The sequence below is a fragment of the Crotalus tigris genome, unplaced genomic scaffold (genome assembly GCF_016545835.1).
Source record: "Crotalus tigris isolate CLP2741 ecotype Arizona unplaced genomic scaffold, ASM1654583v1 scf7180000017764.6130737, whole genome shotgun sequence".
In the NCBI taxonomy this organism is placed as follows: Eukaryota; Metazoa; Chordata; class Lepidosauria; order Squamata; family Viperidae; genus Crotalus; species Crotalus tigris.
In genome coordinates, this window is record NW_024096618.1 from 4,925,565 (window position 1) to 4,940,151 (window position 14,587).

General features: G+C 38.3%; 1 protein-coding gene across 9 annotated transcripts in view; it reads left to right on the plus strand.

The window, feature by feature from the left end:
• MPPED1 (metallophosphoesterase domain containing 1) overlaps positions 1 to 14,587 on the plus strand; it is a 90,509-nt gene that overhangs the window by 15,460 nt on the left and 60,462 nt on the right. For 7 of the 9 annotated variants that reach the window (XM_039341337.1, XM_039341336.1, XM_039341343.1 and 4 more), the window contains exons 2-4: positions 634 to 692; positions 1,889 to 2,156; positions 5,040 to 5,221. In XM_039341337.1, coding sequence (XP_039197271.1) covers positions 2,005 to 2,156; positions 5,040 to 5,221 — 334 coding nt within the window. In that variant the 5' untranslated portion in view covers positions 634 to 692; positions 1,889 to 2,004. Of the gene's footprint in view, positions 1 to 633; positions 739 to 1,888; positions 2,157 to 5,039; positions 5,222 to 14,587 lie in introns of all 9 variants that reach the window. The other 2 variants (XM_039341342.1, XM_039341345.1) reach the window with 2 other exon arrangements.

Below are 14,587 nucleotides of genomic sequence, written 5' to 3' on the forward strand. Positions count from 1 at the left end.
CCCAGAATTCCTCAGCCAGCAAAGCTGGCTGAGGAATTCTGGGAGTTGAAGTCCACAAGTCTTAAAGTTGCCAAGGTTGAGAACCCCTGATATAAACGATATTGTCGTTCCCCCCCCTCCCTCTCTCTCTCTCTCTCTCACACACACACCACACCAACTCACAGTAAGGATAAAAGATGAAAACAGCCAGAGGACCATAATTTAGTATTGTCTCAAAGGTGCTTTGTTTTCCTCAAAAGGCAACTGGATTGGTTTTTGTGGAAGAAGAAAAAGATGTTTTGCTTCTCATCCAAAAAGCTTCATCAGTTGTGACTGGATGGTGGGGGGATGGGAGGATAGAAACCTATCTTTCCATCACTCCCATCATCAATCTCAACCATTCCTATCCTCCCAAGCTTGACTCATATAAAATGTTACCCTTATCTTTTAAAATCTAATTGAACAATGAATATACAGTATACTGCCTTCGGTCTTCTCTTATTTCAGAACAGACAAACTGAGAAAATTAAATGTGATTTTCCTGTGCCAAGCTGCTTCTATTTAGGAGAAATGTAAATGTATCTTGCTTGTTAATAAATTATTTGTTGCTAATAAATAAACAATTCCCCCCCCCCATTGTTTGGTGTCTTTCAGAAGCTGCAGTTTCATCAAGGTGAACATGGACTGCAAAAAGACCCCGAGATTTAAACAATGTAAGTTCTCAGCAAATTAGATTGATTGATCTGCATTCACATACAAGTAAGTCTCATTAAATAGAGTACTTCTAAGTACACACAATTTGGTTTGCCCTAGAAATGAGTTACTGTAAAGCTAGAAAATACTGTAACATGAAAGTAGCTTTTTCCACTGAAAAGCTCACACCCCAAATGAAAGTTGCTATAAATAACTGAAGAGCTGAGTGTCCCCTCACTTTGAATCTCAATCTGTATAAAAATTTTGGCAAATGTGGAAATAACAGTTAAAAATCAGATTAAAACATTCAAAACGGAATTACGGAGGAATTTTTAAAAATCAATGAGATACAATCATCATCATCCTATCTCTTCATAGAATTTGGACTATTTCATTGAAAATCTCTCAGGGATTAAAGTTTGATAAATAAGTAACAAAAGAAGCTATGAAGTATACAAATGGATGGGTTGCCTGAGAGATAAAGATCGCTGGAGAATATGCAATTGGTTTATTTTTAGAGAGCTGAAAAAATGGTGAACTGATTGGTGGGCTATAGAAACATTTACAAAAATCAGCATCATTTCAACAAAATGAAATAAGGATGTGCATCGTTTAAGTGACTGGGTGATTGAAATATGTTGAAATATATTCAATTTATTAATTTCTAGGGAAGATCATGAAAGGAAAGTACACTTCTGGTACCTTATTATCTGAATTTGACTAACATTTTTAATGGCTCTAGCCATTTCAGATAATTCATGGATTTATCATGATCATTTAAATACAGGAAAATGACATAATATAGATCTTTTGGAACACTTACTTACAAACCTTTCATACATAGTCATACCGACTATGTTGGAACAATAATGTAAACATTTACTGATACATGACTGGTACTGTGTTTGCAAAACATTGAAAGATGACATACATTTTCTAAGGAGTAATGCTCTATTCAATAGATTTGTGATTAAGCCTCCTAACGGTTGAAACCTGTTTTAACATGTCTTTGACAAGTTTCTTTTCTTTCTTGCATCTAAATAATATTCATCAACTTGCTGAACTGGAGATATTTGTAATGAGATACTTCAGCTGTTAACATTTGTCTTCCTCTCATAAATTTGTGACAGTAAATAAATAAGATGCATCCCAAGCAGATGAATTATCAAACACTTGCATCAGTATCATTGTTTTCAATCTGATTTTACATTTTCAGAATCCAGGAGGGGAAGTTATACATTACATGATAAGCTAGAGAGAGACCGGGAGATGTTTTCAGCCAATATGGAGAGATGATTCTGTGAAAGAGGAGGATTGCTGCAGAGAGCAAAGATGGCATTTGCCCAATCACACATTATGACGGCTAGAAGGCATCAACACAGTCGACTCATAATTGAAGTAGATGAGTACAGTTCTAATCCAACCCAGGCCTTCACCTTCTACAACATTAACCAGGGACGTTTCCAACCCCCTCACGTACAAATGTAAGTCCTACCATTCACCTGTTGCTGTATCACAGATTACTGAATGGTTATTACTGTGTCAATATGATATTTCATGGAGCAGTCACCACTCCATAGCCCCCGAGAATAATTCCTAGGTGAAATAAATATTTTTATTAATAAAAGCAAAGGATAACTCTGTGGGTGTGCATGTATGCATTTCATAAAGTAGCAACAGGCAGTTACAGGAGTTTTAAGTACATATAAAATTGGAGCAACATTTCCTAACCATACCGGGTAACCATACTAAACAGAAGGGAAAGGGGGGGGGGACATGACTGAAACCTTTAAATATATTAAGGGTGTGAATAAGGTTCTAGAAGGCAGGATTTTCAGTATTAAGCAAAAATCAAGAACATGGGGGCATAACCTGAAATGGACAGGAGGGAAATTCAAAAGTAGTTAGAAACTATTACTTCACAGAAACAGCAATAGAAGCTTGGATCCAACTTCCAGCGGAGATAGTGTGTCAATCCTCAGTAACTGAGTTCAAATATGCTTGGGACAAATGCATGTCTCTCATCTGACAAAAATTAAAAAATATCAGGGGCTTCCACAAAGAAGAGAGAGTCAAGCTATTCTCTAAAGCGCCTGAAGGCAGAACAAGAAGCAACGGATGGAAACAAATCAAGGAGAGAAGCAACCTAGAACTAAGGAGAAACTTCCTGACAGTTAGAACAATTAACCAGTGGAACAACCTGCCTCCAGAAGTGGTGAATGCTCCAACACTGGAAGTTTTTAAGAAGAGACTGGACAGCCATTTGTCCGAAATGGTGTAGGGTTTCCTGCCTGAGCAGGGGGTTGGACTCAATGACCTCCAAGGTCCCTTCCAACTTTATTATTATATATTATATATATTAAAAATAAATAAATTAAAAAGAAAACAAAAATTAAAAACTCAAAGAGCAGACTTGATGACCCACTGGGTGCTTTTTTGCCCTCAGTTTTCTATGTTTTTCTATGTTTTTTAATGTGATGTCTGTTTTAGGGCAAAAATATCTTACTATTGCTTGACTAGAGAGTCAGAGATCTGCACTAACAAAGAATGGCAGAGCTAATGAAATACCGTATATTCTGGCGTATAAGACAACTTTTAAGAGCGTCGAAACAGCCTCCTAACTCGGGGGTCGTCTTATACACCGAGTCGTCTTATATGCCGGAAATAAGGTAGTTTCCGGCGTATAAGACGACTTTCTAGGCATGCGACTCGGCGTCGATTGTCTTGCGACCCGGCGTCGAACTAAGGGGTCATCTTATATGCCGGGTCACCCTATACGCCGGAATATACGGTAATGTGAGCATTCATATAAAAGAGCTTATTTTAATTTAGACCCAATGTGAATAAGAGGATAGTAAGATGTAATTAAAATATTTTTTTTATTTTTTGGTAGATGAAAATATCTGTAAAGGTAATTGCTCTTGAAGATAATTTACTTTTGATATAACAATAAGCACCATAACTTCAAAATGAAAACTATTAATAAAGTTGAGAGACAGAAGGGAAAGAAAAAATATTTAACTACAGCTAAATTCAGCATTAAAATGTAAGATCAAATATTTTCTAAGAAATATTTTTTTCTTTCAGCCAGAATATAGTTCTGATTAATTTCAACTAAATAATGCTCCCTCCCTTTGGCCCAAAATTATGTATAAAATATAGTATATGACTTGCAAACTACAATAATTAGCTCTGCAAAGATATTATTTGCCTATTTTCTACAAATTGAAACTGAACCATGGATTTCCCATTATCAAAGTTTATCTGCCACTGAATTTCAAGGATTAAGAAATAAAAAAATGTTTTTAGCAGGGAATCTTTATCAGGCCATTTATTTATTTTCCTGTATTTGATTAGAAACCTTATTCTCTATTACTGTTTGTACTTGTAGAACATTTTGGGTCATTTCAAGCTGTTTTCCATAAGATTTATTTTTTTTTCTTTATTTTTTAAGATGAAATCTAATTTGGAAGCAGAGATTGTATCCTGCCTCTCAAATTTCAGCAGACCTGTATCATTTTTTTGGTTTGCAAAGAATATTGCATTTTTGTAAATTAGCTTTCATGTATTCTACCTTGGAGTGTTTTTTTAAAAAAAAATGTTTGATTTTATTTATCTCTTGTGAGATTGATTTATCTCCCAAAAAAGAGAGAAAGCTCTAGTCACAAAGCTTTAAGCTGCAGGTTCGGGACATTATTGCAGAAAGTATGTCTATTTTGCTCTTTTATTTACCAGAAGGACAGAATTATGAGGCTGAAGTATTAGTTCTAGTAGGCTTCTGGGAATGGTTTCAAAACCCATTTATTTCTACATTGAATCATGAAACTGCCAGTTTTTGTTCTATCAAGGAAACATGAAAGCCTCTAAGGAAAAAATATTCTAATTTATTATTCTGTATAGTAACTTAAAATATATAATTCCTAATTAGTTACATCTTGCGTATATGTCAAAAAATTATTTGTCTCAAGTTTCAAGTTAAACTGAGATTTCATTGGTGCGTAATGCGTGGCAGTCAAGCCCTGCAAAATGTTGCTCTAAAAACTAGTTGTGCTTATAAGTCACAATGTGTATTTTAAAACTGTATTTAAATTTAAAACATTTAAAGGCCATCTGCCAATGAACTTCTTCTTTAGGTGTAAAACCTAACTGAGAAATGCCTTTTATTAGGAAAAGTTTAAACATAGTTATAAGTGGCTATTTTGTCTATGAATTGGTGAAAACTCTTGGAATTGAAATATGTGTGGCTAAGCTGAATATTTAACTTGTTTTTCAAATACATTGAAAGCATATTTTATATTGGGGCTATCAACTAGATATGTGCATGTAACATAAAACATCTATATTTGTGTCTCAAACTTTATACGTAGGGTAGATCCTGTTCCACATGATGCTCCAAGAGCTCCAGGATACACTCGTTTTGTTTGTGTGTCTGATACTCACTCCAGAACAGACCCAATTCAAATGCCTTATGGAGATGTTTTAATTCATGCTGGTGATTTCACTGAACTGGGACTTCCTAGTGAAGTTAAAAAATTCAACGAATGGTTAGGTGAGTCTCATGTAACAATAATTATGAAAGACTGTTCCACTTGATCAATCCCTTGATACCTTCCTTCAGGTACATTGCAGATGATTGATGAGTATTTTTGAATACAATTTTCAAGTTAGCTATATGTCTATTTAACCACCGTGTCATCCAATTTACAATTAAAAAGTTTACTCTCATTTAGAAGACTTCTCAGATGGAGCAAGCAGAATAACAGAGCTCGGATAAGCTGGTAGACTCTTAGGATTGAGGCTGGAAGAAGCAGTGGCATGAAAAGGAATCAGTAGGTGAACTGCACTTTAAGGGATCATTCCTATAGTATCTGACTAGAAAAAAATACACTTGAAAATGATCAGCTGAAGAACTGCTAGAGCAGTGTTTCTCAACCTTGACAATTTTAAGGCATGTGGACTTCAACTCCCAGAATTCCACAGCCAGCAGTGCTGGCTGTGGAATTCTGGGAGTTGAAGTCCATATGCCTTAAAATTGTCAAGGTTGAGAAACACTGTGCTAGAGTCTTCTGCATTTCTTTAGGCCCCAATGGAAGTTCTAGAGGCAAAATAGAGGGAGTAGATATCAATTTGTAAGGCTTACCATAATTCCACTTGCGGAATCCTAAGGTAGAACCTCAATTGTACCAATTAAGGCTGCAGCTTACACTTCTCTTAGTTCATGTCTGCTTTACTATTGACCCACCTTAGCAAAGAAAAATAAAATAAAATTTGTTTTTACCCCCTTGTGGTCTTAGAGGTTGGAAAGCAAATCACACATCAGAAATTCTTAGCACATTCATAAATTTTATAGCTGCTGACAGATCTGCAAATCTCCTCTCTTATAGAAAGGCAGAAGATTGCAGAAAAGAGAAAAAAACTTCTCAGGCAACAAATGTCATTGAAGTTTCTTTGCAATTTACAGCCTGAATCACAAGGTCAGGATAAACCATCCGTTTACATCCTTTGTATTCCAGCAGTGGGCTTTGCCTTAAACACTGCCTGATATGATCACAAATGCAAGATCTTAGGAAATTAAGTGGAGCCAATCAATATCAAAGGGAATCCATAGGCACCTTGTATTTTAAGTCTTTATATGTATTTATTTGGAAGTGGAAAAAGATCTTTTAAAAAGTTTTCCAAATAAAACATAGATAAAACATTATTACCTTTAACTTTTTTTTTCATGAACTGTGCTTGAACTAACCATTCCAGTTTCCCAAATATGTAGTTATTTTAGCATGAGATTGAGTAGCACTTTGCTACTGAATTCTTCAAGTTGGTTTCGTGAAAAAGAATTAGGTTTTCAATTCTTTTGAAATTGGAGATTTGACTTTTAATACTTTTCAATTCCTTATAAATCCCTGTTGTGCCAACTTGGAAACTCATGCACTAGAGTCTTTATAATTTAACCATTATCTCAAAGCTGGTTAATTCTTCTTACTCAGGTGCATGAACTGATAAATCAGGAATTGATATTTCTGTATCTAATTCAGCAAACCCAGAGTAAGCATCCGCTGTTTGCATAGAGTTCAATAACCTCTCCATCATTTCCAAGTTTACATCCTATCTGTTGGTTGGTGTAAAGTTACCAGCTGGAGCTGGAAGAGATTTATTTCGATTTATAAGGCATTTGGAAAGTGATGTTCAGCATCATACCATGCTGTGGGCATGTAGTCCACCAAATATTATAGAATGAAATGTTTAATAAATGGTTCAGCATTTATAGGGAATAAAACAAGTTGGTTTGCTATCCCCTTGTTTAATGATTTTTATTTATAAGTAGTTGCTTATGTATGTTGGTAGAAAGTTTACCAAAGGTAAGAATGCAGATAGAAAGATATTACATCTTGCAAATGTAGTGAAAAAAATAGTGTGCAAAAATAATTGTTTGTTGAAAGAATAGGGCTGGCTATAAGGCCATGGTTGTCCCAACTCTGGTTGATGGAAATGAGAGTTGGATACGAGCATATTTAGAGATGGAGATATATCTAAAAATACTTAGAGATGCAGTTATCACTTGTCAATTTATAATGAGAATGCAAAGTGGGTATTGGCCAGACAGCTCATATGCATGCCTTTTCTCCAATTATCCTTTGCTTTAATAGCAGCATGATGTATTAATAAACACTATGATCATAAATAGTGGAAGAAGTGATAGGAGAATGAAAAAGAAAATGTAGAGAATTACAAGGAAATGAGAAGGCAATTTACTCCTTTGATTCCAGACTATTTCATTCTAAGTTCTGCTAATATTGCTGCCATTACTGAAACTTGGTAGGATGTAACTCATGACTGAATGTACTGCTAGAAGGATACAAATAGTTTAAAAGAAACAGACCTAACCCAAAGAAGGTGGAGTTGCATTATATGTAAGAAATCACCACACCCCTAGAGAAATGCATAAAAAAGGGTGAAAGCCTTGAATGCATTTATGTTAATATAAAAGGAAAAAAGAATGACATTGCCATAGATGTAGACCACAGGTCATGTGACCAAGCAGAAGAAAAAGATGGAACTTTTTGTAATTGGTATGCACCAAAGTAGTAACTACTCTGACATCAAATGGGAGACAAATTCTGCAGTAAGTGGATTCTTGACGAGCCTAGCTAACAGTTTTGTCATCCAAAATGTAGAGGAGGGAACTAGAAGGTCAGCTATAGTGGAAATTCTTACTAACAGAATTGAAATAATAGAAGGGGTTGAAGTAAAAGGCGCTTTGGGGGAGAGTAACTATGGTGATATTGGAATTTAATATAATGCAGGCACAAGTAAGTGAACAAAGTCAGACTAGTGTGTTAGACTTTAAGAGAACTGACTTCAATAAACTAAGAGTTTAAGAAAGATTCAATGGATGGAAATCCTAAAGGGGAAAATGACTCAACATGCTCAGGAAACTGAAAAATAAGATTACAAAAGCATAATCTAACACAATAACGCGGGGAAAAAAACCAAGAAAACCAGATAAAACCAGCATAGTTGCCTAAAGATCTCTCCGGAAAACAGAGAAAAAAGGACAAGTATTAAAAGTGGAACGAGGGACAGATAACTAACGCAGAATACCAGTAAATAGCCTAAATCAGCAAGGATAGTCAGGAAACCTAAGGCTCGGGATGAATTATTAAGGCATGCAACAAATACGAAAAATAATTTTAAAAATTTAATATGTAAGAAACAAGAAAAAAAGTCAAGGAAATCTTTGGTCCACTAATTGGAGAAGATGGCAAGGAGTTGACAGATAGCAGCGAGAAAGTGGAACTACACAACTCATTCTTTGCATCTGTCTTCATGCAAAAGGAAAAAATAGTCCAACTTGCCAAAAGCTGCACTATAGGAGACAGAACAGGAATGCAAGTCAAAATAGGCAAGAATATGGTAGGACAGTGATGGCGAACCTATGGCACGAGTGCCAGAGGCGGCACTCGGAGCCCTCTCTCTCGCCCCAGCCCCGCCTCCCCCGCCTCCCCCTAACCAGCAGCCCCCCCCGGAGGAGAGTCACCCCCCAGGTGCAGCCAAGCACATAGCAGCTGGGCAGCAGATGATGTTGTGGGGCACGGGCGGAGGGCGTGGCCACCATGGTGCTGCAGGGCCGCCTGGGCGATCTGCGGGCACCTAAAATTGAGCACCTAAAATTGAGCAAGGTGATTACTAAAAGCCAACATGGTTTGTTAAGAAAAGATCATGCTAGACGGATGGATTTGCAGTCCACTAACCACCCACATTCAGCATGTAGTCCTTAATGGAACTACATCTGCATGGAGGGAAGCATGTAGTGAGGTACTTTAGGGTTCTGTCTTAGGCCCAGTACTTTTCAAAATGTTCCTAAAATAATCTAGATGAGAGGATAGAAGAGCAACTCATGAAATTTGCAGATGACACCAAGTTAGGGGAAATAACTAACACTTTGGAAGATAAACTCAAGATTCAGAAGGATTTTGACAGACTTGAACACTGGGCCCAAGCCAACAAAATGCAATTCAATGGTGAGAAAAGTAAGATCCTCCACATAGGCAACCCTCCTCCCAAATGCACAGGTATATGGTACCTGACTCAACAGTAGTAATTGTGAGATGGATCTAGGTATTCCTAGTGTACTACCACTTAAGTATAAGTCAGCAACTGTGCTGCAGCTTCCAAAAAAGCCATTGCAGTCCCAGGCTGCATCAACAGAGGGATAGTATTAAGATCACCTGAAGTGACAGTACTTCTTTACATTGCACTGGTAAGACCACACTTGGAATACTGCATCCAATTCTGGTCACTTATGATGCAAAAAAAGATGCTAAGACTATAGAATGAAATCAGAGAACAGCAACAAAGATGACAAGGCATCTGGGTACAATAAATGATTGAGAAAACTAGGTATGCCTAACCAAGAAAAGGACTAGGGGCGAAATGTTTGCAGCCTTCTAGGTCTTGAGGGGCTGTCACAGAGAAAAGGCGGGCCAATCTATTCTCCAAAACATCTGTGGGCAGAACAAGAAGTAACAGGTTGAAAATTATTAAAGAGAGGTCCAACCTAGAACTGAGGAGAAATTTCCTGACAGTGAGAACAATTAATCACTGGAAGGGCTGGCCTGCCAAAACTGTGGGTGCTCCATCACTGGAGGATTTCAAGGAGAGATTGGACAACCATTTCTCCTGAATGTGATAAGGTCTCCTGCTCAAGTAAAGGTTGGACTAGAAGACCTCCAAGGTCCCTTCCAACTTTGTTATTCTATGTTCTTGGACAGGGCTTTTCAACCTTTTCACCCATTGTACCACTTTTAAGATATGGCAACATCCGAGTACCACCAGTCGCCTAGCAAGGTGTCAAAAACTTGATGACCAAAAAAAGAAGAAGAAAAAAGTGATAAAGTATGAGTAGTCCTCAACTTACAACAGTTCACTTAGTGACTGTTTGAAGTGACAATGGCACTGAAAAAAGTCCCCCCCCCAAGCAACAGCCAAGCAAGACATCTGCCTGCCCGCACAGCAGCACTCTTCCTCCTATCCGAGGTTTTCATTGCTGTGAGCATTTCTGTTGAGGATTGGCAGCAGGGGTGGGGTGGGGGGCCGTTTGGGTTTTATTCCCCCCCTATCTGCTGGGTGGTTGTAGCAAGTTTTGGTCACTTCACATGACCCTGGGACACTGTGACTGTCATAAATATGAATCAGTTGCCAAGCATCTAAATGTAAATCACAAGACCCTGGAGATGCTGTAACATTCCAGCTGATCGGCGCTTCTTCAGGACTCAGCAGAAGTGCCAGGATCAGTGCTGCTTTCCAGCTGATTGGTGCTTCTTCAGGGCTCAGCAGAAGCACCAGGATCAGCGCTGAGCCCCAGCTGGAGCCTGGCGCTGATCCTGGTGCTTCCACTGAGCCCTGACAGCCCCGAAGAAGCGCCAATCAGCTGGAAAGCGGCACTGATCCTGGCGCTTCTGCTGAGCCCTGACAGTCCTGCAGCTCCAGCCATCTCTCGCTCAGGCTTGTGCGGTGCTGCCACCGGTTCAGTTCATTCCCCTCGCCTGCTACCACTTTTCTAGGATGGTTGCGTACCACCGGCCAGGTGCCAATGTACCACAGGTGGTACCCATACCACTGGTTGAAAAGCCCTGTTCTAGGAAGCCTTGGGGGAAAGACCACTGCAGCACAGCTCAGATAATACTGGGGCTGTACAATTCTGCTTAGTTTCATGGGCAGAGACCCCTGGGCACTTTTAAATAGATATAGAACCAAGAGTAAGTTAATCCTGTCTTCTTAGAGCTCTCCAAGAAAGCACTACAAAAAAATACTGCCAGCTCTGCCAGACCTCTGGACCAGTTTTAAAAAGATTGCCATTTCCCTTCCATTTCAAGCAACGGGCGGTAAACTTACTCAAAAGTAAACAGAAATTTCATTCCATAAATAATTCCAAATTTATTCATTAGGTACCATTCTCATAATTTTTGAGAGTTGTAAGCAGTCCAGATGGATCTGGTTTTTGCATAATATTAAGCCATTTCTGTCTGCCAGGTTGATGGGGACGGTGAGGATGATTTTGAAGCAGGCAGCTACACTGAACCACAATTTGAGTGACAGAAAACATCCTCCCCTCCATCGATCAGCTCCCACACAGACTTAGACTAAGCAGTCATTCCACAAATTATAATGGGTGCATTTGCAGATATTATTTTCTTTGCAGATTCTTCATTTACCACAGTAATTTTAGACTTGGAAAGTTGCAGTCTTAGTCACAGGCATTTGGAAAGAAATTCTAATGAATTTAGTGAGATCTTTCAGGCAAGTTGTCTTTCGTATAGAAGTACCTTTTTAGCGTAGGCAGTTTATCTCTCTTAGATGTGTGTACCTTTTTTTTTCTATTCTGTTTATATATGGGCGTAGAAAATCCATCTTGTACTTTACATTTGTATTTAATTGCTCGCTTTTATGTGTTAGTAATGCTCAGGTACAATAATTTAAAGAAGACTTAAGAAGAGGTGCTCATTTCCATGTACATTTCCCAGACTTTAGCCAACTGTTTAAACATAGAACTGTCAATGAGATGCTTAAAATGCAATCTTAGCAATGATATTATCTTTACTGTATCACTCACTGCAGTATTCTGAAAGACTGAAATGAGGAAAAGAAAGCTTTAAGTGGGCACTTATATGATTGCCACTTCGCTCATAGAATACTAAAATCTGTTCCACAAAATGAAGAGTAAAACAATCCTGCTGTAAGAACCTTGCATTTATGCCTTACTGAAGTTAATGTGGCATTTATTTTTAAATCTTCCCCACTTAATTAAATATCTTTTTCAGAAGGAAGGGATCAGTAGAAAAGGATTTAGGAATATATTGGATGTGGGAGCAGTGCAGATTATAAAAGACCAGTAAAAAAAGAATAAATATTTTGTCATTCAAGCTGCTGCTCAGTGCTCAAGGAATTGACTCTGCTTTTTATACTTGAGATAAGCACATTCATTCATCCAGACAGTTGTTTACAGTTAGTCTTTGACTTACAACCATTTGTTTAGTGACAGATCAAACAGCACTGAGAAAAGTTGTCCCAAAAATGCTTTTTCAAGAGGCAACTGGACTTTCTTGTTTTTCTTTGAAGATGTTTCGCTTGTCATCCAAGAAGCTTCTTCAGCTCTGACTGGATGGTGGGGAATGGAAGGATTTATATATTCCTTGCAGAGAGCTGGACATTTACATTTGTTTTAGAGAGTTGTTGAGGCCACCTGGAGGTTTATCTGTGTCTTTAAGGTCACCTGAGTGGTGCAAATGGATGTGGAGCCTTCTTGGAAGTGTTGAAAGGACTGTGTTGTAGACTAGAGATAGATGATGTCGTATCCCTCCCCCTCTGTTGCGTGAGGCTGTTCAATTTTGACATAGATGACCGAGAATCTCCAAAGATCAGGGGTGTCAAACTGCCAGCCCGAGAGCCAGACGCATCACATGGAAGCCACATCCACCCCATTGCCAGCAATGGCAAAACTGTCCCAATACGTCATGCGATGTCATGTGACGTCGAGAGTTTGACATGTCTGCCATAGAAAGTGATCAACTGATCCTTGCACTTACAACCATCACAGCATCCCCACGGTCACGTGATCAGAATTTGGGTGCTTAGCAACTAGCGTATATTTACGACAGTTGCAGTGTCCTGGGGTCATGTGATCTCCATTTGTTACCGTCCCAGCCAGCTTCCGATAAACAAGGTCAATGGAGGAACCAGGATTCACTTAATGTCCTTATGATTCATTAACCGCTGCAGTGATTCACTTTACAACTGTGGCAAAAAAGTAGTAAAATTGGGCATGATTCATTTAACAACTGCCTTGCTTGCAACAGAAATGTTGGTTCCCGTTGTGGTCATAAGTTGAGGACTACTGTATTGATAATTATTTACAATACTGCTTCATCTTGCAATTCTTGTTTCAATCCACCAACATAAAAGAAGTATTTTTATCCTTGAGTTAATTTTGTCTATAAAAGGAAAAACCACCGTTTGACAAACATTGTTATTCTTTACATATAAAATTTAGAAAATTACTTCAGCTTTTAAGTTGTTGCTCACTATTCCTCAAAGCAAAACAATGGGAAGTGATTCATGCTAGCCATATGTTTACATCCTGAAAATGATTTGATATCAGGCTGAGTTAGCTATGGAAAAGAAGAGTGAAGAAAAAAAAGCACAGAAGACTGTAAAAATGTGGGTCCTCATAAATTTCATCGCTGCATTTCCATCTTCCGTCTAACTCAGTGGTTTTCAACCTGTGGGTCAGGACCCCATTTGGGGTCGAACGACCATTTCACGGGGGTCGTCAAACAACGCAGTCCGCCATTTTTTCCCCCTTTTCCTTAGCTGTGCTACTCCCTTTTATTCTATTGGCTTTCGAAAGCCAATAGAATAGACTCTCTTGAATAGAGTCTAATTCTATTGGCTTTCAAAAGCCAATAGGAATTGTCGAGGCTGTCTCTGCCCTGCTGAGCCCGCCAAAAGTCCCATTCTGCAAACGGTGCTGTACCAGTTGAGTAGTCCTCGACTTACGACCGGTTGAGTAGTCCTCGACTTACGACCAATTGGGGGTCGCGGCATTAAAAAGGTTGAGAACCACTGGTCTAATTGGTTGATATATACTGCTCAAAAAAATAAAGGGAACACAAACGTATAGGATCCTATACGTTTGTGTTCCCTTTACAGTATTTTTGTCTGTCAAAAGTATTGTAAAATACTTAGATTTTAAGCATTTTACATACAATATTAGGCTGGATTCTTATATTTTCCCATCAGTATATATTGGATAGACTCACACTAGCCACACGTAGAATAAGTCCAGTAAAAGATGACTGTCATGCCCAGATTAAATGCTACCAATTTTAATGAACATAACAGGAATCTGGACATAATTAATATCTGGGTTCATGTCCAAGAGTAGATCTTGAAGAGCACAATGGAATTTACTTTTGAGTAAATGTTTGCACATTTTTCTTTCCTTTGTTCGATCCTGTCTGATTCTTGGAGACTGTCTGGTTAAGTCCCTGCAGGTTTTTTGGCAAGATTTTTCAGAAGTAATTTGCCATTGCTTGCATCTTAGAGCTGAGAGAGAGTGACTGGCCCAAAGGTCTTCAGCGGCTAATTCTAGCAGAATGCCTTCACCACTACTCCAAAACTGACTTTCAAACATGCATATTCTTTTGATCAGTGCACGTTTTTCAGGATAGCTGTGGATTTAAAATAACTGCAATGAAAACTCACATAAAACAGAAAAAGCATAGAAACAGGAGACATAATAAAACTAGTAAACCTTTACAGACGATACTAAAACCTGGAATAAAAAATTGTGACAAAATTACAGTGGGAGAGGACAGCCAGAAACAGGGCACTGAGGCAAGACCCATCCTCAGGAGCT